The sequence below is a fragment of the Anomaloglossus baeobatrachus genome, chromosome 11, assembly GCF_048569485.1.
Source record: "Anomaloglossus baeobatrachus isolate aAnoBae1 chromosome 11, aAnoBae1.hap1, whole genome shotgun sequence".
Lineage (NCBI taxonomy): Eukaryota > Metazoa > Chordata > Amphibia > Anura > Aromobatidae > Anomaloglossus > Anomaloglossus baeobatrachus.
In genome coordinates, this window is record NC_134363.1 from 71,242,176 (window position 1) to 71,269,051 (window position 26,876).

The window sequence follows — 26,876 nt, forward strand, 5'->3', positions numbered from 1 at the left end:
CTGATGTTGCAGTTCAGCTTGCCCCACTGTCATAGCCACTTCTTTATACCCCACCTGGGTCAATGGAAGTCCATTAGCGGCAATCAAATTTATACTAGGGTCTGGAGGCGCCAGCTCGTCTGCGGCCCAATACTGCTGGTACAAGGTATACGGTATGGTAGTTACCTGTGATCCAGTGTCCAGGAGAGCCATCACGGGTATGCCGTCCACAGCCACAGGGATGATAGGGCGGGCCCCGACATATCGGTCTCGCCAGTCCGGGGGGCCACGGTGTTCTACTCCTGAGGATTGGCCCGGGGCCCCAGGGGTTGCTCGTTTAACGGGCACTGTCGGTAAACATGGCCCGGCTTACGGCACTTGTAGCAGATTGGAAGTCTGCTCCGCAGGTTGGTAGTGCTTCTCCGCTGCATCCAGGGAACATCCTCGGGACTGTCAGCAAGCTGTATCTGTGCTGGGGGTTGAGGTCTGGTCAGAGGTTGTAGTGCAGCAAGGATTTTGGCAAGGTCTCCGTCCAGGCGACGGACCTGGGCTGCCAGTTCTTCCACTGTACTGCTCGAGGCTGCAGGTAGTAAGGAGGTTGGTTTGGCTGGGGCCGCCACAACGGGAGCTGTTTCGACGGGCCACGGGACGGGTTCCAGAATTTCAGCAGCTGGGGGCTGTAGTGCTTTGATAGCCCGCTCCTTTAACACGGCAAAGTCCACATCAGGGTGTTCCAGGGCCCACAGCCGGAGTTGTTTACAATCCTCAGGGGACCTCATCCCCTGCGCAAATTGCTCCACTAACATCTTGTTGCTATCCGCCTCATTAATAGAGTTCACCCGCTTCAGCGTGCGGAGGGCGGTCTGCAGACGTAGAGCATAGTCCCGAATGCTATCCCCAGCTCGCTGCCGGCACTGGTAAAACTGCATCCTCAGCTCAGCTTCTGTCCGGGTCTCGAAGGCAGTCTGTAGCTTCTCGAAGATGGTGGCTACAGAGAGCCGGTCCCCCTCGGCCCAGGTCTCCGCTTCCTGCTCCGCCGCACCGGTTAACTGGCCTAGCACTATCGCTGCACGTTGCTTATCAGTCAGGGGGTACAGCTCTAGCAACGGGTTAAGCTTTTTCCGGAAGGCCTGTAGGGCATCCGGTTTCCCGTCATACTGCGGTAGCCAGGCAGCTCCGGGCGCATAGGGCAAGGAAAACGGCATGACCTGAGCAAGCGCGGGGGCCGCGGCACCTCCCGCCAGTACGGCCGGGACCTGGGCAGGCCCATTCCCATCCGCGGGTGCCGCTGCGGCTGCGACCACCGCTCCTCCAGCGGCTCCGTCGGGCGCAGACATCTTGTTTCCGTCCCCCTTAGCTCTTTCCGGCCCCTCCTCTCTCGGGGCGGGGTTTTGGCCTTCGCGCTTCTACTGCTCGAGAAGACGCTCGAGCGGGAACTTTTCGCGCCAAAGATGGCGGCTTCTGAAATTTTTCTGCCGGATATCTCCGGCGGTCACAAGGCGCACCTCTACCTGACGGCAGAGCGGTAAGATCCTGTTCGTGACGCCAAGTTGTCGCGGGCGGGGAGGAGGGTGTCAGCACACCGCGCTCACCCCTTCCGCTCGGGTCCGGCAGTTGCTCCTGGTGGCTCGAGCTGCGGGCCGGATCCCGGGGTGTCTCGAGCGACACTCCTCGCCCGTAAGTGAAAAGGGGGTGTTTGTTGGGATTATAGTTCGTGACGCCACCCACGGTTGTGGTGATGGCACCACCGCTGCTCAGTATGAGGGTCCCGGGGATGGTGATGGGAGCAGCCAGGTGTTGTGTTGCCCCACCGTGGGTAGGGGTTGGTGTTCCCGGGGCCCGGTGAAGAGATGTGAAGGGTAGGGCCTGGAGGGCGCAGGGACGCGGGGGCAGCGCTATGCCTTGCGGCACTGTGGTACTCACTCAGCCTGAGACACGGACACAGTTTGTACGGTAAACCAACGGCTGGTAGGACGGTCCCACAGACGGTTGCACCTGCACTCCCGGTAGGTGACGGTGACGTCTCTCTTCCTTGCACCTGTTTGACTGATGGTAGCGGTGGATTCCCTCCGGTTACCCGCTCCCCGACTGCAATCTGGGCCGGAGGAGCTCTACACTTTGCCCGCAGGCGCTGGCCCTGGGGAAACTGGTGCCTTGGCGGTGGCGGTGTCTCCCCGTTAATGGTCGGGCTGTTGCCGTCAATCGGGACTTTGTTGCTGGGGGATCTGCGTCCCCTTCACTGACGGATTCGGCAAATTGGGCGACTCCTAGCCTTGCCGGGGTCCGAGAGGCCCCTGCCCTGGTGCTGACTGTCCTTCGGAACACTGCTCCAGACCACCGGGCACACAGCCAACGGGGTCCTTCCAGGAACTTCCGAACTGTCCCACTCCGGACAGTCACCGCCGTCGCTGACCTTGCTGTTCTAGCCCTACACACAGCTGGGCTCTCAGGCTTCTCCTTCTCTCTGCTCTGTCACCACTTCTTGCTTTCCTCCTTCTCCACTTTCCTTTCTTTCACTTTCACTTCTGGTTGTTTCCTCTAGCCCCTGCCTGGGCTACTCTGCTCTTCACTCAAGCTCCTCCTGAGCTAATCTGCTCTCTTGCCCTCCCCGGGCTAAACTGCCGTTCACTCGTTCATGTCCCTGACTGGACTGCCTGGTAACTTCCTGCCTCCAGAGTTGTGAGCTCCTTGGTGGGCGGAGCCAACCGCCTGGCCCACCCCCTGGTATGCATCACAGACTCCTGGAGGGAGGCAACAAGGATTTCTGGTTAGCAGATGTGCCTACCTGGAGTGTGGGGTGTAGTGGTGTTGTTATCTGTGTCCCCTGGCTTGCCCAGGGCGACACATTCACTCCACACAGAGCCAGCTCCACTCACACAGCATGTGGTAGCTTCATCAAGCCTGGCTCTCAACTGAGACACACCCTGATGTGCTCTGCCAGATTTAAACGAAAATGCTGGACATTAGGATTGCTACAAAACCTGGACTCGGAGGAGGGATCTGTCTCCCTGTTACCCTTTGTGCTATACTCCCCGTAATAGCTATAGCAAACTCAGAGGGTTTCCAGACACATTCTGGGGGACACATAGCGGTCTTCAAATATTACCCCTGTCACTGCCTCACAATATATATATATATATATATATATATATATATATATATATATATATGCCCCCGCTCCCTTTTGTGATATACTGTATATTCCCCTGCTCCTCCTGTGATGTATATGCCCCCATCCCCTCCTCTGATGTATATGCCCCCATCCCCTCCTGTGATGTATTTGACCTCAGCCATTCCTGTGATGTATATGCTGAGTGTCTCCTGTAATTTATATATGTCCCAGCCCCTCTTGGGATGTATATGCCCCAGCCCCTCCATTGATGTATATACACCAACCCATCCTGTGATGTATATGCATCAGCCCCTCCTATGATGTATATGCCCTAGCTCCTCCTGTGATCTATATGCCCAAGCCCTTCCTGTATTGTATATTCCCCAGCACCGCCTGGGATGTATAAGCCGCAGCGCCTCCTATGATGTACATGCCTCAGCCCCTCGTGATAAATATGCCCTAATCATCTCCTATTATGTATATGCCCAAGCATCTCCTATAATAAATATGGCCCAGCACCTCCTGTGATGTATAGATGCCCAAACCCCTCCTGTGATGTATAGATGCTTTAGCCCCTCCTGTGATATATATATATATATATATATATATATATATATATATATGCACTCAGCATCTCCTGTAATGTATATGGTCAAGTGCTCCTGTTATGTATATATACTCCCAGCCCCTCCAGTGATGAATATATGCCCCAACCTCTACCTCTCTTGTAATGTATATGCCCCATCCCCTCCTGTGATATATATGTCCCAGCTGCTCTTGTGATGTATATACCCCAGCTCCTCCTGTGATGTATATGCCCCCAGCCCCTCCTGTAATGTATATGCCCTCAGTGAGTACTGTGCTGTCCCAGCGTCTCATGTTATCTATATAATCCCAACATCTCCTATGTGATGTACAGTATATACAGCAGTCCTAGAGAATGCTATGTGATGCTCCCAGCAGTTCCAGTGTCTCCTATGTGATGTATATACAGCAATTCCAGCATCTCCTATATATATATATATATAATTTACAAGACTTATTATCACAAAGAGTTCACTGCACTCCAGAACGAGACAAACCTGGAGGAGCAGAAGTGAGCAGCAACATAATCAATATCACCTAACATCACAGCCGCATCAAAGAGAAGCAGCTCCAGCTACCACAGCAGGGGTGGGATAATTGTTTGACCAAATATACTAGGGTGATTTTCAAGTTGATAATTTTGTACGGCCCCCAAAGGTTGGTAGAAATTTCCAAATGGCCCTTGACAGAAAAAGGATCCTGACCCCTGATTTAAAGCAATTGTGTAGACCATTAAAAAAAACACACCTGAAATGCTTTTTTTCATCATAAAAGAAGTGGAATGAAAAGCCATCAAAAAGTGGTATATAAAGAAATGTGTTAACACTAAACATCATCTCATCCAACAAACATAACATGGCTCTGTTGATGGAAATATTAAAAAGCTATAGCTCCTAAAATATGACTGTGAAAAGATTCATTATTTTTTGTGTAAAAAAGTGTTTTTAGCATGCAAATTTGCAAAATATAAAATGCCTATATAAATTTGATATTTCACTAATAGTATTGACCTGAATAATAGAATTACTTTGCATTTTACCCCAGGATTGTTTTTATCCGCATGTGTGGCGCCCCTGACCTGGTCAGGCACCACTGAGTACTGCACCCATGCTGGGGACAGTACAATACAGGTAATCCAGAAGGCTGACCGGGGTGTGGAACACAGGCGCATAGTGATCAGGTCTCACACATGTACCCATGAGAGGACCCCTGGGGATCCCAGGAGGGGGAAAAGCCTTCACCTTCACTGGAATAGTGGAGGGGGCCAAAAGCCTCCATCTCCTCTCAAGGGGTGTGGTAAGAGAGTCTGGTTGCTAGGTGGCGTAGGCAGGCACAAAAAGGGAAAAGAGAAGGAGGAGTAAACAGTCTGGAGTCTGCAGCAGAGTGTGGAGGAGTGAGGAGCAGGAAAGTGAAGCTCTGACAGGAGCAGCAGTGAAGGTCCCAGATGTGAGCCGGTTCAGAGCAGAGTCCAGGGAGCTCCGAGGAGAGCTGACCCCTTCCCCTGGGCTGCTGTAGTCTGACAGCGTCCGCGCAGTGGCTACCGACGGGGGAGAACGGTCACCTAGGAGTGCTACCCGAAACCCATCTCCAGCTAAAGAGAGAGCACAGAGTGGGAAGTAAGGAGACTGCTAGGGAGAACCAGGCCCAAACGGGCGGCAGATCCCGGAGCGGGGATAGATCCACCTTTCCTCGCTAAACCTGCCGGTGTGGGGCCCTCAAAGCCCACACCACAACACCACAAAAGCCGCAGCCACGTAGCCACAGTTAGGGCCCATAGCTCACAGGAGGCAAGCAGCTGGAGTGAGCTGGTCCAGGCCACAAGCAAACGGCAAACGAAGGGGAGTGAGGCTTCAGCAACTTCCCTGGGTGACCCCCATAGGGACTAAAAGTCGGGGTCACCCCAAACCACCAAGGGCTAAGGAAGGCGAGTTAGTAGTCACCCTCACAAGTCAGCCTGAAGGACACCTGGTTCCCACTTGGTTCATCCCAGCTACGCCCGGGTCACTCACCCTGCCATCAATTGTGAGTAAAAACCCTGAAAGACATCCTGCCTGTGTTGAGTCATTCTGCGCCTTGTGGTACTACGCACCTACACCGGGCCCTGGGGCTTGCCTCACTCTCAGGAGGCTATTCCAACTAACTGCACACACCATCAGCCCCAGGCGACCCTCAACCTGCAGTGGCGGTCCCTACTGGCCGCAATACTGAGAGTGGCGTCACAACAAGAAGAAGATCTCCTACCTGTGACAAGATCCAGCTGAGTGGAGTCCCTGAAGGTAATGCACCGACACAACACCTGTGGGGCTTCACATCTGGCGTCACGAACAGGATAAGGACTAGACCTGTCCAGACAGGTGACCATGTGCCTGGGCGGTCCGCTTGGAAAATTGGAAGCGCCGCCATATTGCCACCATGAAAAGCGCGCTGAAAAACAACAGCAGCCCGCGCTGGGAGAAGTTACCGCCCACGAAGAGGTGTGGCTACCCAGAGATCCCCTGCAGAGTTCTGACCTCGCTTGTGAAGAGAGCGGAAGCGTCCAGAGACGTCGGGACAGAAAGGGAGCCAGAAGCCTGCTGCTGGGAGAGGAGCTGCTGAAAGAGGCAGAGCGGAAACTGAACAGCTTGCTACTAGAGGCAACGACGAGTCCACTGCTGGGAAATCGTACAGAAGAGGGCGCAGAAGAAATGGCGTCTGACCGCAGAAACCCAGAACCGGGCTCCGCTGCCTGGTGGTATCGGGAGCTGGCCCAGTTCTGCGACCGACTGGAGACCCGGGTCGTGGAGCAGATCAGAGAAGAACGCATGGAACTTCTGGAGATGGCTGCCGCGGTTCAGGCCTATGAGAGGGGAACCGCACGACGAGTGCCAGACCGGACGGCGACGACTCAGACCCCGATGCTGCCACCGATGGGTGAGTCCAGTATTACCCCTGCCGGCCCGGATGCCCCGACCCCTGCTGCCACGCCCGCGGTCCCTGAAGAGGCGCCCGGCGCGGCGACGCTGAGCCAGGCCGCAGCCACGCCAGGTGCGGCCCGCCAAGCCCAGGCCGCCGCAGCGATGCCCTGCTCGGCCCGTCAAGCCCCGGCCGCCGCAGCGATGCCCTGCTCGGCCCGCCAAGCCCCGGCCGCCGCAGCGATGCCCTGCTCGGCCCACCAAGACCCGGTCCCTGCAGCGACGCCCAGCCCAGCCTGCACAGATCCCATCGCAGCTGCGACGCCGATCCAGGCCGCCGCCATACAGGGCGCGGCCCGCCAAGACCAGGCCGCCGCCATACAGGGCGCGGCCCGCCAAGACCAGGCCGCCGCCATGCCGAGCGCGGCCCGCCAAGACCAGGCCGCCGCCATACAGGGCGCGGCCCGCCAAGAGATTGCATCACCACTTACCCCGGCCTGCAAGGCCAGAGCAGACACCGCTCCCCAGTCCAAAGAGGTCCCTGCTGGAAAGCCCACGCTGGGGGAGGACCCCGCATACTGGCAGCTGAAGGCTGACATGGAGGTCAAGTTTCCACAATGGTTGGTGGACCAGTACATGCTCCCTCCGCACACCCCCAAGAGGATTCCGGCAACCCCTGCAGCAACTACGCCAAAGAGTCCCCCGCCTGGGCCTGCTGAAGAAAGTCCATCCCCAGCACTGCCACCAAAGGAGTGCTCAGAAGCACTAAGGGGGAGAGGAGGCCAGGAAACTGAGGAGCTGACTCAGGAGCCACCAGCAGTGGATCCATGCCCCGAGCCAGAGATGCTGCCGTATTCCCGCTGGGACGAGGAAGACCTGACACCTTCTGCTGAGGAAGATCTGCCCCAAAGCCTCACCTGGGAGCTTGTAAGCTGCACTTCGCAGAATCCAGCCCGCAAGACACAGCGCCGCAGTAGAACCCAGTCTTTCCCTGCACCGCCATCCCCAGAGCAGAGAGAAGTCACGGCCAGAGACCTACAAGAAAAACGGTTCCTGCGAAGAGCCAAAGCACAGGTCAGAGGACCCCTTTGTAGAGGAGTAGTGGAGGACTTCAGCCTAAAGTCAGGATACGGGTTCATTGTTGCACCTGGTATCAAAGAAGGTATCTTCGTCAATAGAAGAGATGTGAGAGCTCATCTGCCCAGAGGACACCCTGGCAGAAACTTAAAAATGGGAGACTCCGTACAGTTTACCCTGCATCAAGGCGAAAGAGGCTGGTACGCGCTAGATGTAGTACCATGTCCCAAAGAAGAAAGGAAAGACAGTAATAAAGAAAGAAAAGACCAAAGACCTAATGATGAGACCACTACAGACGAAGAAAGAGGTCAAGAAAGCAGCAGGTGCCGCAGCCCTACAGGCCCAAGCCCTGGTGAAGAGGAGTCTGCATAAGTTAAAGTAAAGCAAGTTACCAGTTTGAAAAAGTTTGTTTTGCAACGTTTTACAAGTTTAAGAATGTGCCCACATAAACTCATGTGAGAAATGAACCTTAAGGCTATGAACTGGCTATAGCCACAAACTCTCGCAGTGTAAATAGTTACACCAGAGGGCACCACCGCCACCAGAGTCAGCCTGTTTAGGGGCTTGGCTCGTCTGCAACCAGGGGGCACGTCCGTATATAGGGCCTTGGCTCACCTGCGACCAGAGAGCATGCCTGTTTATGGGGCCTGGCTCTCCACCACAAAGAGGGTACCTGGTCAGCACCAACTGTGGAGGCCGCCTCTACATCCTGCCAGAAGAGGCTGAAGGCGCGGATCCACCAGGCCAGGTATACCCTGAAGACCACCAGACCATGAAAGCCGCCTCTACATCCTGCCAGAAGTGGCTGAAGGCGTGGCCAACATGAAAGGGTTTTGGGTGGGTTAACGGACTTGTGGGTGGAGGGTGGTGATGTATGGTACCTGGTGGTTTTAAATGTTTTACAATGTTTTTACTGTTTTATGCATTTTTAAAATGTTGTCTTGCAGCCCGAGGACGTGCTGGTGATAACTAAGGGGGAATGTGGCGCCCCTGACCTGGTCAGGCACCACTGAGTACTGCACCCATGCTGGGGACAGTACAATACAGGTAATCCAGAAGGCTGACCGGGGTGTGGAACACAGGTGCATAGTGATCAGGTCTCACACATGTACCCATGAGAGGACCCCTGGGGATCCCAGGAGGGGGAAAAGCCTTCACCTTCACTGGAATAGTGGAGGGGGCCAAAAGCCTCCATCTCCTCTCAAGGGGTGTGGTAAGAGAGTCTGGTTGCTAGGTGGCGTAGGCAGGCACAAAAAGGGAAAAGAGAAGGAGGAGTAAACAGTCTGGAGTCTGCAGCAGAGTGTGGAGGAGTGAGGAGCAGGAAAGTGAAGCTCTGACAGGAGCAGCAGTGAAGGTCCCAGATGTGAGCCGGTTCAGAGCAGAGTCCAGGGAGCTCCGAGGAGAGCTGACCCCTTCCCCTGGGCTGCTGTAGTCTGACAGCGTCCGCGCAGTGGCTACCGACGGGGGAGAACGGTCACCTAGGAGTGCTACCCGAAACCCATCTCCAGCTAAAGAGAGAGCACAGAGTGGGAAGTAAGGAGACTGCTAGGGAGAACCAGGCCCAAACGGGCGGCAGATCCCGGAGCGGGGATAGATCCACCTTTCCTCGCTAAACCTGCCGGTGTGGGGCCCTCAAAGCCCACACCACAACACCACAAAAGCCGCAGCCACGTAGCCACAGTTAGGGCCCATAGCTCACAGGAGGCAAGCAGCTGGAGTGAGCTGGTCCAGGCCACAAGCAAACGGCAAACGAAGGGGAGTGAGGCTTCAGCAACTTCCCTGGGTGACCCCCATAGGGACTAAAAGTCGGGGTCACCCCAAACCACCAAGGGCTAAGGAAGGCGAGTTAGTAGTCACCCTCACAAGTCAGCCTGAAGGACACCTGGTTCCCACTTGGTTCATCCCAGCCATCCCTTGCCATCAATTGTGAGTAAAAACCCTGAAAGACATCCTGCCTGTGTTGAGTCATTCTGCGCCTTGTGGTACTACGCACCTACACCGGGCCCTGGGGCTTGCCTCACTCTCAGGAGGCTATTCCAACTAACTGCACACACCATCAGCCCCAGGCGACCCTCAACCTGCAGTGGCGGTCCCTACTGGCCGCAATACTGAGAGTGGCGTCACGACAAGAAGAAGATCTCCTACCTGTGACAAGATCCAGCTGAGTGGAGTCCCTGAAGGTAATGCACCGACACAACACCTGTGGGGCTTCACACATGCATAAAATCAAAACTTGAATTGTATTTTATGCATTCCCTCGCCTCAAATCTAAATAAAATGTGATAAAAAAGTATATAGCACAGAGCTCCATCAGCAGAAAAATAAAAACGCTATAGCTCTCAAAACATGGCAATTCTTAAACAATTTTTAAGGTTTTTTTATTGTGCAAAAATAGCAAAACATAAAAATATAAATGTGATATTGACGTAATTGTGCTAGTCTGAAAAGAAATCTTCAACTAATCTTTAAATGATAACTCTGTTTCCAAAAAATCTGAATAAGACTCAGATCTTTTTTATCCTGTGCTCTACACTGAACACTTATTTCATATTTTCTGTCTAAATACTCCAAAAAAGTGATTGAGATGGAACACCCAGTGGAATCATTCATTATATTAATGGAGATTGAGTTGTTTGGACTTTTCTCTGTTCTGGCAGTATACTGTCAAAAATGCCACCGCAGTGTAGGCCATAAAGAGTCCTTAGTAAAGACGAGCAAACCTTTGTAGGTTTGGTTCGCTGGGAGCAAATGAACTGAACCTTCACATGTCTGTACCTTGCCCGAGGAGGTTCAGAAACATTAAATAGCAGTTTTAGTCTCCTCCCACATGCTGCCAGCCATGAGCAGATCACTTCCGGGGGAAGGTAGGTGGGTATTTTTCCATTTTTGTTTTGGTGTTTCACACTGCATGTGATCACACTGTAGTTACCACCAGTGCGAGCCGTTCAAACACTGCAAGTGGCTCGCACAAGGCTGAGCACCAAGTGTACCTGAGCACAGCATTGCTCGTGGGAGTTAAGTTCGCATGTAAAGCATTCAAACTCAGAATCCGAGAACTCAGGTTTTCACATCTTTAGTCCTTATCTACTTGATCTGCTATATATAGTGAATAGTTCCATCAAGGGTTCCATTTGAATCACAAATATGGGAATTTAGATGGAAAACTCAACATAATTGCTTAGAGTAAATTATAAGATAAATGTGAACTTAACCTTATGAGCGGTCTAAAATGCTATGGATTCCTAATTGGTCCGAATAACAACTTCAACTCATCCAACAAAAAAACAAGTCCTTTCTCAGGCATATCAACTGTCAAAGGAAAAGTAGGGGGTTCCAGGTTATTACACTGCGTGCATAATTATTAGGCAAATGAGTATTTTGATCACATGATAAATTTTATACATGTTATCCTACTCCAAGCTGTATAGGCTGAGAGCCAACTACCAATTAAGTAAATCATGTGATGTACATCTCTGTAATGAGGAGGGGTGGATATAATGACATCAACACCCTATATAAGGTATGCTTAATTATTAGGCAACTTCCTTTCCTTTGGCAAAATGGGTCAGAAGAGAGATATGACGGGCTCTGAAAAGTCCAAAATTGTGAGATGTCTTGCAGAGGGATACAGCAGTCTTGAAATTGCCAAACTTTTGAAACGTGATCACCGAACAAGCAAGCATTTCATGCCAAATAGCCAACAGAGTCGCACAAAGCGTGTTGGGCAAAAAAAGGTGCAAAATAACTGCCCATCAATTGAGGAAAATAAAGCGTGAAGATGCCAAGATGCCATTTGCCACCAGTTTGGCCATATTTCAGAGCTGCAATGTTACTGGAGTATCAAAAAGCACATGGTGTGCCATACTCAGGGACATGGCCAAGGTAAGGAAGGCTGAAAATTGACCACCTTTGAACAAGAAACATATGATAAAACGTCAAGACTGGGTCAAGGAATATCTTAAGACTGATTTTTCACAGGTTTTATGGACTAATGAGATGAGAGTGACTCTTGATGGGCCAGATGGATGGGCCAGAGATTGGATTAGTAAAGGGCGGAGAGCTCCACTTCGACTCAGACGCCAGCAAGGTGGAGGTGGGGTACTAGTATTGACTGGTATCATCGAAGATAAACTTGTGGGACCTTTTCGGGTTGAGGATGGAGTGAAGCTCAACTCCCAGACCTACTGTCAGTTCCTGGAAGACAACTTCTTCAAGCAGTTTTACAGGAAGAAGTGTGTATTGTTCAAGAAAAATATGATTTTCATGCAGGACAATGCTCCATCACATACATCCAACTACTCTACAGCGTGGCTGGCCAGTAAAGGTCTAAAAGATGAAAAAATAATGACATGGCCCCCTTGTTCACCTGATTTGAACCCCATAGAGATCCTGTGGTCCCTCATAAAATGTGAGATCTACAAGGAGGGACAACAGTACACGTCTCGGATCAGTGTATGGGAGGCTGTTGTGGCTGCTGGATGCAATGTTGTTCGTAAACAAATCAAGCAAGTGACAGAATCTATGGATGGTAGGCTGTTGAGTGTCATCATAAAGAAAGGTGGCTTTATTGGTCACTAATTTTTTGGGCTTTTGTTTTTGCATGTCAGAAATGTTTATTTCTAAATTTTGTGCAGTTAAATTGGTTTACCTGGTGAATATAAACAAGTGAGATGGGAATATATTTGGTTTTTATTAAGTTGCCTAATAATTCTGCACAGTAATAGTTACCTGCACAAACAGATATCCTCCTAAGATAGCCAAATCTAAAAAAAAACCCCTCCAACTTCCAAAAATATTAAGCTTTGATAGTTATGAGTCTTTTGGGTTGATTGAGGACATAGTTGTTGATCAATAATAAAAAAAATCCTCTAAAATACAACTTGCCTAAAAATTCTGCACACGGCGTAGTGTCTCAAAGGCTCTGTAAGAATAAACTGGTTCCAAAAATCCAGTCCAGCAAAATCCAAACTCCCAAAGTCAAATGATCTCCCACCCTTCTGAGCCCAAACCACAGTTAGTACATACATGTTTGGCATTGCTATGCCCGGGAGAGACCACTTAGAAATTTACAGGGTGCATGTCTTCAGAAACGTAAGCTGGGCACAATTTATTTGGCTCTAAAATGGAATTTTTCAAATTTTTATTCTGCAACACCCATTGTGTGTTCATTTCTGAAGAACACCTCCTCGGTTCAGCAAAATAGTCACTACTCATTTGCCTGGCCCTCTACTGCTCAGCAAAATGATGGCTGCAGTTGGCCACTGTGTTGCGGAATTTGCAATGGTAAACGACAAAATATCTGTATTCTGGAGAATATACATTTTTGTAAAATTCAAGGAGAATGAAAATCTACTTGAATAAATTCACTTTACTCAAGCTGACAACCTTACTGACAAGCAGTTTTAAATGCAATGCATTGAAAGGGGATGTTTTTAAATCCTAATCACTTTGGCCGTTTTTCTAATCAAATGCACCTCTCAAAATCACTTCAAGGCTATGTGCACACAGTGCATTTTTCGCGGCGTTTTTGCGCGTTTTTCGGGTGCGTTTTTGGCCTCAAAACTGCAGGACTTTGCTTCCCCAGCAAAGTCTATGAGTTTTCATTTTTGCTGTCCGCACACATCTGTTTTTTTTACCTGCGTTTTTGAGTTAAAAAAAAAATGGACATGTCAGTTCTTTCCTGCGTTTTTCTGCGTTTTCCCCCCATGCAATGCATTGGAAAAACGCAGCAAAACGCAGAGATCAAAAACGCAGCAAAACGCAGCCAAAAGCGCACCAAATCGCGGCAAAAATGCATGCGCTTTATGATGCATTTTTTCGACGCAGGTGCGTTTTTGTGCGTTTTTAGCGGCCAAAAACGCACAAAAACGCAGCGTCAAAAAGACGCAGTGTGCAAACCTAGCCCAAAACTGAATAAGCTCCTAAAAAAAGTTTTGTAAATTTTTTTAAAGAAATAAAAAAAAATGTGTACTAAAATTTTAAGCTTTCCAACATCCTAACAAAATAAAAGTAATGATATAATGTAGACGTATGCAAATGTTATTTCTTAAGTTTTTTGCGATATGACTCTAACTTAATGGTTGAAACATTCAAATTTGAAAATTGCTAATGTTTTTAAATTGCTTTCATAAAAAAGTGCATAACACATTGACTTGAATTTACCACAAACTAATATATATAGTACAATGTGAAAGTACAATGTTTAACGAAAAAGAAAAAACTCTGACTCACCGGAATATGTAGATGTGTTTCCCACATCCGGCTTTTTGCCGGTTTGCCGGATTCGGCGCACACCAGTCCAGTGTATACAGTACAACAGCAGCGCCGCAACTTTTGGGTCACATGCTCCGGTCACATGACAGCATGTGACCGGCGCTTGTTGCGCTGCCATTGTACTGTATACACTGTACTGGCGTGTGCCAAATCTGGCAAACAGGCGAAAAGCCGGATGTGTGAAACTAGCCTTAGTGACACGTTGGATTTGAAAAATAGGTTTGGTAATAAAGGCCAAAATTGTCTCCATTACTAAAGTGCAATACTCCTTACTGCCCTTGTCATTTGGAAAACAAGTAGTCATTAGGTTAAATGGCTCGCATGTAATTTTGTAAGTGGATCACCAACTATAAATTTCCCCAGTAATGAAAGCTGATCATTGGGAGTTCCAGAGAGAATATTATCTTAAATCAGGTGATTGCTGAAGTTGCTGCCTCTAAATGAGGGGTGTTTTTTATAAAACAGCTATTTTATTATGCAATGTTGTTGACAGTGGTGTCAGAAGCAACTAAAGAAGTAAATGTGGTACAAAGCCCAAAATTCAATTCTACTTCATTAATTATTTTTAAGTTTTTACACTTTTTCTAACCCCAACTTGGATTAGGGCTACCTTTAGTCTTAAGGAGAAGGATTGATTGAAGGGTAGGATTAGGCTTACGTGTAGGGATAGGGTTGCGGATATAATGTTGTTACATAAAGAAATAAAAAAATAATACTTGAGAAATGTATCTGATTTCAGCAGACAAAACCTCCAAGCACAAACCATCATTATATCAGTATATTCCTCGAATTACAGTACATGAGCTTGAGGTGATAAGGGCTTAAATTCTGGTAAAAGCGGCTCGACATTTGGAAGGGACTGGAAGAGTGCTAGTGGTTCACCGGATTAGGCCTCTTTCACATGTCAGTGAATAACACACATATTAAAGACGCATATGGCCCTCCTTGTGCCATGATTTTGGCACAAGTGTTTTCTCTGTGTGCTATCCGTGATAGCACACAGAGATCAGGCAGTTCTATACTTACCTATCTTCGGCACTGCTCTCCTTGGTGCTCATCATTCCTGCGCTGTTTTCTCCGGTTGCTGCTGTCTCCCCTGTCTCCCCTCTACTGTTACTTCAGGGTCACGGTGCAGTGGACATTCATGATCATAACTAGCTGGCCTGAAGCAGGAGACAACATCGCTGGAGATAGCAGCGCTGGAGACAAAGGACTATAAAATCAATTTATTTCAAAGATACGTGTTTTTTCTGTTACATGTTACATGGATCACACCTCTGTGTGGTCCATGAGACATCAGAGATGTCAGAGAAAAACGGACTTGTCTCCATGCGGAACACATGGACATGAGTGTGACGGAAACACGGTCAGTGAGAAATCACTGATGTGTGCATATACCCATTGATTTTAATAGGTTTGCATATGTCCGTGATTCTGGTACATATAAAAACAATTCACAGAAAAAACGATCAAAAGGGAGTAACCCGAAAATATACGGTAAATCACAGAAAAAATACCCCTAAAATTTTTCGTTAAACTTTTATTGAATATCAATATATTGAAAATGTGAAGTGAGGGAGGGGTGTTCAGAAAAATATAAAATACCCTGAGGGTCTAAAGTATAATAAAAAATGCAGTCTAGTGGACGACCCAGCGGTATATCCCAACAAATGATGGGAAATGCTTATATCGCTCCACCAGTCAACTTTACAAATGATGATACATCAATTATTTAATATTCATTGCAGAAACATTTTAAATACACAATTTTTTTCATCCAGATCCAAAAATTAACCATGCATTGAAAAAGAGACTTATATAAATTGTAAATTTATAGATAGATTTGGCATATATCTCTCAAATACAGAAACTTGAACTATATGTATTATTTGTAGAACAATGTAAAAAAAATATATAATTATAGAGTACTGTAGTAGGATAAAGTAAACATACAGTATTCTTTCATGTCAAAAAAGCATAAACAATTTAGCCCCAAGAAATGCTACCCAACGCGTTTCGCCTCCTTGGGTGGAGGTTCAGCAGGGGTATAAATATTACATATGTTGCATAGTGTATCACACCAGATTAGATTCTCATTCCTCAAATAAAGATATTTTTACAATGTAATAGAATTAATCAGTGGGACCTCTTTTCCATCCATAAATATAGCCTCACTCTGATGAAATATTTCACAACAGAGGGCTCTCAGCCCATAACAGGTCAGTGAACCCTTCAATGGTTAATCAGTTGTTTTTATAAGTCCATTCAGGAAATACATTCCTGTGACTGCATGTTTCATCAGAAGTAAGTCTGCTTCTTATATTGATAAGAAGAGACAGGAGGGGGATGGGGGGGTTTAAATAACCACAAAAAGTCCCCTTCTGCTGATTGTAAGGATGTAAGGCTGTGGATGAAAGTCCTCCTCTCCTGTCAGATATCAGGCACGGTCTGCTTGTGCCTGATATCTGACAGGAGAGGAGGGCTTTCATTTCCTGAATGGACTTATAAAAACAACTGATTAACCATTGAAGGGTTCACTGACCTGTTATGGGCTGAGAGCCCTCTGTTGTGAAATATTTCATCAGAGTGAGGCTATATTTATGGATGGAAAAGAGGTCCCACTGATGAATTGTATTACATTGTAAAAATATCTTTATTTGAGGAATGAGAATCTAATCTAATATATTACAACGTGTGATACACTATGGAACATATGTAATATTTATACCCCTGATGAACCTCCACCCAAGGAGGCGAAACGCGTTGGTAACATTTCTTGGGGCTAAATTGTTTATGCTTTTCTTGACATGAAAAGAATACTGTATTTTTCCTTTATCCTACTACAGTCCTCTATAATTATATATATATTTTTTTTTTACATTGTTCTACAAATAATACATATAGTTCAAGTTTCTGTATTTCAGAGATATATGCCAAATTTATCTATAAATTTACAATTTATATAAGTCTCTTTTTCAATACATGGTTAATAATTGGATCTGGATGAAAATAATTGTGTATTTAAAATGTTTCTGCAATGAATATTAAATAATTGATGTATCATCATTTGTAAAGTTGACTGGTGGAGCGATATAAGCCTTTCCCACCATTTGTCGGGATATACTGCTGGCTGGTCCACTAGACTGCATTTTTTATTGTACTTTAGACCCTTAGGGTATTTTATATTTTTTTGAACACCCCTTCCTCACTTCACGTTTTCAATAGATTGATATTCAATAAAAGTTTAATGAAAAATTTTAGGAGTATTTTTTCTGTGATTTACATTTAAAAACAGCAACATACATATCAGAATCACTGACGTGTGACGGGGGCCTAAGCGGAACACATTACTTGTGTTGCCCACTAGCACTGCACTGGAGGCACTGGCTACCCACACTACAACGCTGATTGTCTGATAGCTGCTTTCTATGCATAACCCATCGACCATTTATATCTTTTAATGCAACCCAAAAAAAAATGTAAAAAAAAAAATATATCTATATATATATATATATATATATATATACTGTATATATATATATATATATATATATATATATATATACCAAGAGTGAGAGAAAACCGGGCACCGCTTATCCAAAATGAAAGGCTGCCGTGCGTTCATTCCTAGAAGGCATAGGAGCCGGGTGCACGTCCTAGGGCGTAGACCATGTGTGAGATCCAAGAAAGATGGAATCAGGTGGCACTCAGCGGCATCCAGATGGTAGGTTTAATCAAAATTATTCATACCAAGGGGTACAAATGGTGGGGGAGGATGAGAACAAAGTCACAGCGCCGGACGACGGTGAGCCATTTCGCACCTTTGTGCTTCCACGGGTCCAGTGGAAGCACAAAGGTGCGAAATGGCTTGCCGTTGTCTGGCGCTGTGACTTTATTCTCACCCTCCTCCACCACTTGTACCCCTTGGTATGAATAATTTTGATTAAACCTACCATCTGGATGCCGCTGAGTGCCGCCTGATTCCGTCTTTCTTGTATATACTGTATATATATATATATATATATATATATATACTGTATATTTTGTGTGTGTGTGTGTTATTAGGATGCAGTCTAAGTAGATTTCACCTCGCAATCACAAGGGGATTGGTTGCTTTTCCATATGTATTTCCAAAGGTGTCTGAAATCGACAATGTACGCAATGTTTTCGCAGCCCGTTGACAGGTTCTCATCCTTTTTTGAAGTTGTACTGTCTGCACTATATAGGTATATAATATATAGACAGTCCAACAAATATAATATCACATCAAGTGAGGCTATTTTAATTCATTAAGTGTTGCATGGTTATTTTTCCTTGTGTTCCTGCATTTAGAACCTTTGCTTTTAAGTCAAAATTAATTTATAAAGGAAACATTTTTGCATATACTGTTCAATTTCAGGATGTAGAGTTGAGAAAATCAATTGAAAAAAATTTCTGAAAGCATTTTGTGGTCAGAGTTTATGTAAAATATTAACATACTCTTTCTTTCTGAAATTTCTTTGAGTTTAAAAATTCTATTTAAATACTTATGTCCATACATTAAACCAGAATGCAGTGGCCCCTCAAGAGATGATGGCCTATGATGGCATTTTTTAAAGAACCTTAGTTTCTCCTTGATCACTGCCATTTCAGACCACATTAAATATTCAATGCACCAGACACTGTGGCACATGGGATCAAACCAATTAGAGATATTTTACCAGTAAAGTGTTCATTCTATTACTGAACTAATTATTGCACTTATAGGTTGTCTATTAGCGCCCGTGTTCTGTCCAGTACCATCAAGTTTTATACACCATCAATTTTTATAAGCTGCATACCAAAAATTTCCTGCATAGTATAAATAATGATCCTTTCTTTTTTTTTTTTTTGTATATCAGGTGTGGTTCGTGCCTCGAGCATCTTCCCTATCCTCAGTGCCATGCTCCTATTACTCGGGGGCCTTTGTGTTGCTGCCAGTCGTGTTTACAAATCCAAGCGCAACATTATTTTGGGGGCTGGAATTCTTTTTGTTGCTGCAGGTAAGTAAATTTAATTTAAAAACCTCTAACACCACACTTGAAGACTAACCATATTCTGCTCTACATGATAAAAAAATGTACGTGTGGGGAAAAATACGTAAGTATTTGCCGAATTTTGCACATTTTTCTACCTATCAAAAATAGAGGTCTGCAATTTTGATTTGAGATAAACTTCAACTGTGACAGACAGTAAGAGAGTGCGAGGTACTGAAGTAAAGGGAGGCGACTGAAGATAAGTGTGGCATAGTTTTAACACAATCTCATAGTGGTGATAACTGTAACTGTTTAATTTCATTAGGGATTTGTTGTCTGTGTTTGTCTGGGGTACTGTGAAATAGCAAAAAAAAAAAAAAAAAAGTGTGTCTAGTGATTTAGTCAGTAGTATTAGCCACACCTGTTTCTAGAAGCTTCTAGCAGCTTCTAGTAGTCCTTGTAGAACTATATAAACCAGCCAGAGCAAGCAAGGTGCTGAGAGTGCGAGGTACTGAAGTAAAGGGAGGCGACTGAAGATAAGTGTGGCATAGTTTTAACACAATCTCATAGTGGTGATAACTGTAGCTGTTTAAGAAGAGAAGAGTCGCCGTAAGCTGATCGATTGCTGGGACTTGCCGGGTCTCGCTGTTTGAGGACATCGCAAAACCGCGCGCCGTCAGCCGTCAGCCTGTCATACGCTACATCAGCATTATGGAAGAGAAGAAAATCCACATGGTCACCTGCAACACATGCTACATGTTTACGGATCTGCCGCACAAAAAATCCAACTTCACCTGTCAAAAGTGCAAACTTGTTGCCCTCTTAGAGGAAAAGGTGCAGGGACTGGAAGAAAGAATAGCAACTTTGAAGCTAATTAAAGAACATGAGGACTTCTTGGACGAGGCAGAAGCAACAATTCAGGATATGGAAAGTGAGAAAAGCTTCAGAACACATACAGAGGCTGAAAAGTGGACACATGTGACCAAAAGAAGCCAGCGGATCAAGTGGTCGGCACCACCCACACAGCTTAGCAACCAATATGAAGCCCTCATGCTGGAGAACGAAAATGGCACAGCTCAGGATGATACCGTCTCTACAGGAGAAGACACGGTATCATCAAAAGAAGTTATTTTGTCAACAAAAGCAGAAACAAAAGACACTCAAAAACACTCAGGAGCAAAATGCAGTGCATCCAGAAAGAAAAGAAGAGTGGTAGTTATGGGCGACTCACTACTAAGAGGCACGGAGGCAACTATCTGCAGGCCGGACATAACCGCACGAGAAGTATGCTGCCTACCGGGAGCAAAAATCAAGGATGTGGCCAACAGGATACCAACTATCCTCGGATCCAAGGACGAATACCCGTTCCTATTGATACATGTAGGAACAAACGACACGGCAAGAAATGATCTACCAACTATTTGTGAAGACTTTGAAATTCTGGGGAAGAAAATTAAGGAACGGAACGTACAGGTTGTTTTCTCATCAATCCTCCCAGTCGATGGCCATGGTGTCAGAAGATGGAATAGGATACTAGATTTGAACAACTGGCTACGACGGTGGTGCAGGCAGCAAGGATTTGGATTCTTGGACCATGGAGTGAATTACCTCTACGATGGACTTCTCGCAAGAGACGGGATACACCTCACAAAACCTGGGAAACACACGTTCGCCAGAAGGCTTGCCACACTCATCAGGAGGGCTTTAAACTAGAAGAAGAGGGGATGGGAGAAAAAACAGCAGACAAGAACATGCAACAGAAGGACAAACTAATCAAGCATACTAGATACTGTAAAGAGGACCCAAGACAGGGTAATCAGAAGGAAGCTAAGAAAAGGGGAGCAAAACTTCTTTCCTGCATGCTGACCAATGCAAGAAGCCTGACCAATAAGATGGAGGAACTGGAGCTGGTAATGTATGAGGAGAAATACGACATAGTAGGAATAACTGAGACATGGTTAGATGATAGTTATGACTGGGCGGCTAACCTGCAAGGATATGAATTGTTTAGGAGGGATCGTAAAAAAAGGAGAGGGGGTGGAGTCTATCTATATATAAAGTCCAGTTTAAAGCCCAGACTAAGAGAAGATATCCAAGAGGGAAATGAAGAGGTGGAGTCTCTATGGGTGGAGATACAAGGAGGGAAAACTAATAAAATCCTCATAGGGGTTTGTTATAAGCCACCAAATATAACAGAAACCACTGAAAATGTATTATTGAAACAAATAGACAAAGCAGCAAATCCCAATGAGGTGATTATTATGGGGGACTTCAATTACCCCGATATAGACTGGGAAACTGAAACCTGCGTATCTCAGAAAGGAAACCGGTTTCTGTCAGTAACTAAGGATAATTATCTGTCCCAACTTGTGCCAGGCTCAACTAGAGGGGCAGCCTTTCTGGGCTTAATTTTAAGCAACAGGCCAGATAGAATAACAGACGTACGAGTGGATGGGCACCTAGGGAATAGTGACCACAATATAATACAATTCCACTTGTCCTTTAGTAAGGTGCCTTGGAGGGGGGTTACAAAAACGCTGAATTTCAGGAAAGCAGTTTGATCAGCTTAGAGAAGACCTTCGCCAAATTGATTGGGACAATGTCCTCAAAAATGGGAGCACAGAAAATAAGTGGGACATTTTTAAATCGGTATTAAACACCCACTGCGGGCGAGCCATACCATACAGAAATAAAAGGGCTAGGAACAGGAGAAAACCAATGTGGCTAAATAAGGATGTAAAAGGGGCAATGAATAATAAGAAAAAGGCATTTAAAAAGCTAAAACAAGAAGGCAGCGAGGAAGCATTAAAAATATATAGAGAAAAAAATAAAATGTGTAAAAAACAAATATATTTAGCAAAAGTAGAAACTGAGAGACTCATTGCTAAGGAAAGCAAAGCAAATCCCAAACTATTCTTTAATTATATAAACAGAAAAAAGATTAAAATTGATGGTGTTGGCCCTTTAAAGAATAATGAGGGTAAAATCATAGAAAGCGATGTGGGAAAAGCAAATGTTTTAAATACTTTTTTCTCAACTGTGTTCACACAGGAAAAGCATATGCCAGGGGAAATGCAGAGTGATCATGTAAATGCCCCATTAAGTATGACCTGCCTAACCCAGGAAGAAGTGCAGAACCGACTTAGTAACATTAAAATTGACAAATCACCAGGCCCTGATGGCATTCACCCTCGGGTATTAAGGGAGTTAAGTAATGTGATAGACAGGCCTCTATTCCTTTTATTTAAAGACTCTATAGAAACTGGGTCTGTTCCACTGGATTGGCGGCTAGCAAATGTGGTACCAATATTCAAAAAAGGGTGCAAAAGGGAACCTGGAAACTATAGGCCGGTAAGCTTAACATCTGTTGTGGGTAAAATGTTTGAAGGGTTTTTAAGGGATACTATTATGGAATGTCTCAATGTTAATAACTGTTTAACTCCATATCAACATGGATTTATGAAGGATCGCTCCTGTCAAACTAACCTGATCAGCTTCTATGAGGATGTAAGCTCTCACATGGACCGAGGAGAATCATTGGATGTCATTTATCTCGACTTCGGGAAAGCATTTGACACTGTCCCACATAAAAGACTGCTAAGTAAAATGAGAAAGCTTGGGCTCGGGGAAAATGTGTGTAGATGGGTAGGTAGCTGGCTTAGTGGTAGAAAACAAAGAGTGGTTATTAATGGTGCATACTCAGATTGGGCCAGGGTTACTAGTGGGGTGCCACAGGGGTCTGTATTGGGCCCCCTACTATTTAATATATTTATTAATGATCTGGTGGATGGTTTACAGAGTAAAAGTATTTGCAGATGATACAAAACTATGTAAGGTAGTTAACACAAAGGAGGACAGTTTGCAACTACAGATGGATTTGAGTAAATTGGAGAATTGGGCTGAAAAATGGCAAATGAGGTTTAACACAGATAAGTGTAAGGTTATGCACATGGGAAGGAGAAACAGATGCTATGATTACTTACTAAATGGGAAACTGCTGGGGAAATCAGACATGGAAAAAGACTTAGGCATCTTAGTGAATAAGAATCTAAATTGGAGTGCCCAGTGTCAGGCAGCAGCCACCAAAGCAAATAGGGTGATGGGATGCATTAGAAGATGTCTGGGGGCACGAGATGAAAACATCATTCTCCCTCTGTACAAATCACTCGTCAGACCACACTTGGAGTATTGTGTGCAATTTTGGGCGCCGGTGCTGAAGAAAGACATTACTGAACTTGAAAGGGTTCAGAGGCGGGCTACTAAAATAATAAATGGAATGGGTGCATTACAATACACGGAAAGGTTATCAAAATTAGGTCTATTTACTCTAGAAAAGAGAAGACTTAGGGGAGACCTAATAAATATGTACAAATATATCAGAGGGCCATATAGAGATCTCTCCCATGATCTGTTTGTACCAAGGACTATGACAAGAACAAGGGGGCATTCTTTTCGATTGGAGGAAAGAAAATTCCTACATCAGCATAGAAGAGGGTTCTTCACGGTAAGAGCAGTGAGGCTCTGGAACTCTCTTCCTGAGGAAGTGGTGATGGCCAACTCACTGAATGAATTTAAGAGAGGAATGGATGCATTTCTTGTTAGCAAAAGTATAGAAGGTTATAAATAGCATAATCTTACATGTAGATAGAAGAGCGACCTAGATTATTAGAGGAATGGGTGGGCTGCAATACCAAGACAGGTTATTAAACTTGGGGTTAGTTAGGAAAAACAAAGGCTTAGGGGGATCTAATCACAATGTATAAATATATGAGGGGACAGTACAGAGACCTTTCCAAAGATCTCTTTACACCTAGGCCTGCGACTGGAACAAGGGGCATCCGCTAAGTCTTGAGGAAAGAATGTTTAATCATAATCACAGATGAGGATTCTTTACTGTACGAGCAGTGAGACTATGGAGCTCTCTGCCGTATGATGTTGTAATGAGGGATTCACTAGTAAAATTTAAGCAGAGCCTGAACGCATTTCTTGAAAAATATAATATTACCAGTTATGTATATTAGATTTTATGACAGGGTGTTGATCCAGGGAACTAGTCTGATTGCCGTATGTGGAGTCAGGAAGGAATTTTTTTCCCCATTGGAGCTTATTTGACACATTGGGGTTTTTTTGCCTTCCTCTAGATCAACATGTTAGGCTATGGGTTGAACTAGATGGACTTAGAGTCTCCCTTCAACCTTAAAAACTATGAAATAAAATCCAGAAAATCTAATTGTATTGATTTTTAAATAATTAATTTGCATGTTATTGCATGATCACCTACCAACCAGCAAGAATTCTGGCGCTCACAGGCAAGAATTTTTTTTCTTTAAAAAGCCCTCCTACTCTGGACTCATTGCCTGTATTAATTGCACCTGTTTGAACTCGTTACCTGTATAAAAGATACCTGTCAACACACTCAGTCAATCACTCTCCAACCTCTCCACCATGGCCAAGACCAAAGAGCTGTCTAAGGACACCATGAACAAAATTTTACACCTGCATAAGGCTGTGATGAGCTACAGCACAATAGGCAAGCAGCTTGGTGAGAAGGTAACAACTGTGGGCGCAACTATTAGAAAATGGAAGAAACACAAGGTGACTGTTACTCTTAATCGATCTTGGGCTCCATGCAAGATCTTGCCTTGTGGGGTAAGGATGATTCTGAGAAAGGTCAGGAATCAACCCAGAACTACACAGGAGTATCTGGTAAAGGACCTGAAGAGAGCCATCATAGATGGGGTCATGTATTGCGAGATTTTGGCCAACAATCTCCTTCCCTCAGTAAGGGCATTGAAGATGGGTTGTGGCTGGGTTTTCTAGCATGACAATGACCCCCCAAAAAAGCCAGGCAACTAAGGACTGGTTCTGTAAGAAGGATTTGAAGATCCTGGAGTGGCCTAGCCAATCTTCAAACATGAACCCAATAGAAAATCTTTTTCAGGGAGGTGAATCTCAGTGTTACCTAGCATTAGCCTTTAAACCTGACAGATCTGGAGAAGATCTATATGTAGAAGTGGACCAAAATCCCTGCTGCAATATGTGCAAACTTGGTTAAGAACGTCTAACCTCTGTAATTGCAAACAAAGGTTTCTGTACCAAATATTAAGTTTTGTTTTTTTCTATTGTATCAAATACTTATTTTGTTCAATAAAATACAAATTATTTAAAAATCATACCATGTGATCTTCTGGATTTTTGTTTGTCTGTCACAGTTGAAGTGTAGCTACAATTAAAATTACAGACCTTTCCATTCTTTGTAGGTAGGAAAAGTTGCAAAATTGGCAGTGGATCAGATACTTATTTTCCACACTGTATGTTCAAAATGTGAAAAGAAAACACATGTGTGCACTACATGTAAGAGAATTAGATCCAATAATGCACTGGCTTGCAAACCAGAGCATAATTAATATGTCTACTCGCGAAGTGGAGCTCAGATCCAACAGCAGTCCAATAAGTGTAATCCATGCAAGAGAGGAGAACAGAACCGCAATCACCACAAAAAAATTGCCAGCTTTGTAGTACTTTGTAGAGCCTCCATTTGCAGTAATTATAGCTTCAAGTCCCTTTGGATAAGTCATCATAAGCTTTCCACATCTTGCCTCTGTGATTTTTGCCCATTCCTCAAGGCAGAACTGCACCAGATCCTTCAGGATAGATGGTTTCCTCTGAAGAACAGCAATCTTCAGGTGTGACCCAAGATTCTCAATTTGATTAACGTCTGGGCTGTGAATCGGCCACTTCAATACATTTACACATTTCCTCTTAAATCGCTCTAGTGTTGGTTTAGCACTATGCTTGGGTCATTGTCTTATTGGAAGGTGAACCTCCATCCTAGTCTCAAATCAATGAGAGACTGAAATAGGCTTTACTCAACAATATTCTAGTATTTTGCATCATCCATCTTCCCCTCAACTTGAAATGAAAGACAGCAACAAAAAGAGGAATAAATATCCTTCAAAAATTAAGTATTACTTACAGCAAAGATGGGCTGCAGTGTGTAATTGCCCAGGCCAAAAACTAGTACTTAGCAGGATACAGCTAAGCCCCCTCTAAGTGGAGGCATCACAGGTGCAGGAGGAGCAAATCACACACACACTTCCAAAACATGGAGGGGGCGATTGCTGGATGATAAAACTGCACACTGATGGCTTGCATAGAGCGCTGTTCAGACATGCAGATTCACAGTCACAAGTCCACAACCTATTAGGTGACACTCATACTATTAGATCAGGCGGGCTGCCAAACCGTACTCCATCTCTGCACCATACAAGGACAGGAACTCTAATATTTAAGGCCTAACAGAAAGGGGCCTGGCTGTATCCTGTACAAAGAAATATGAGGTTTTAGTTGGTATTATGGCCATAAAACGGATGCCTACAACCCACATCACGAGAACCTCATGCTTGTAGGTCCCTACACTAAATATAAAAATAGCAACAAAAAGAGGAATGAATATCCTCCAAAACTTAAGTATTAATTACAGCAAAGATGGGCTGCAGTGTGTACATCGCCCAGGCGAAAAACTATCCTGCTAAGTACTAGTTTTTGGCCTGGGCGATGTACACACTGGAACCCATCTTTGTTGTAAGTAGTTCCCCTCAACTTGGACCATTTTCTATGTCCCTGCTGTCGAAAAACATCCCCACAACATGATGCTGTCACCACCATATTTCATTGTGGGGATAGTGTTCTTGGGCTAATTAGCTGTGTTGGTTTGACGCCAGACATAGCATTTACCTTAATGGCCAAAAAGTTGAAATTTAGTCTCATCTGAAAACAGCACTTACTGCCATACATTTGAGGACCATTCCACATGTATTTTGCCATACTCAAAACAAGCCTCCAATTTTTGGCTGTAGATAAAGGCTTTTTTCTTGACACTCCTCCAAAAAATCCAGGTCTTTGAAGTGTATGGCATATTGCAGTCATATGGACAGATACTCCAGTCTCTGCTTGGGAACTCTG

General features: G+C 45.2%; 1 protein-coding gene across 1 annotated transcript in view; it reads left to right on the forward strand.

Annotated features, from left to right (window-relative positions):
- CACNG8 (calcium voltage-gated channel auxiliary subunit gamma 8) overlaps positions 1-26,876 on the forward strand; it is a 281,981-nt gene that overhangs the window by 226,514 nt on the left and 28,591 nt on the right. The window contains exon 4 of the mRNA XM_075327768.1: positions 18,798-18,938. Within this exon, the coding sequence (XP_075183883.1) occupies positions 18,798-18,938 (141 nt within the window). The remainder of the gene's footprint in view (positions 1-18,797; positions 18,939-26,876) is intronic.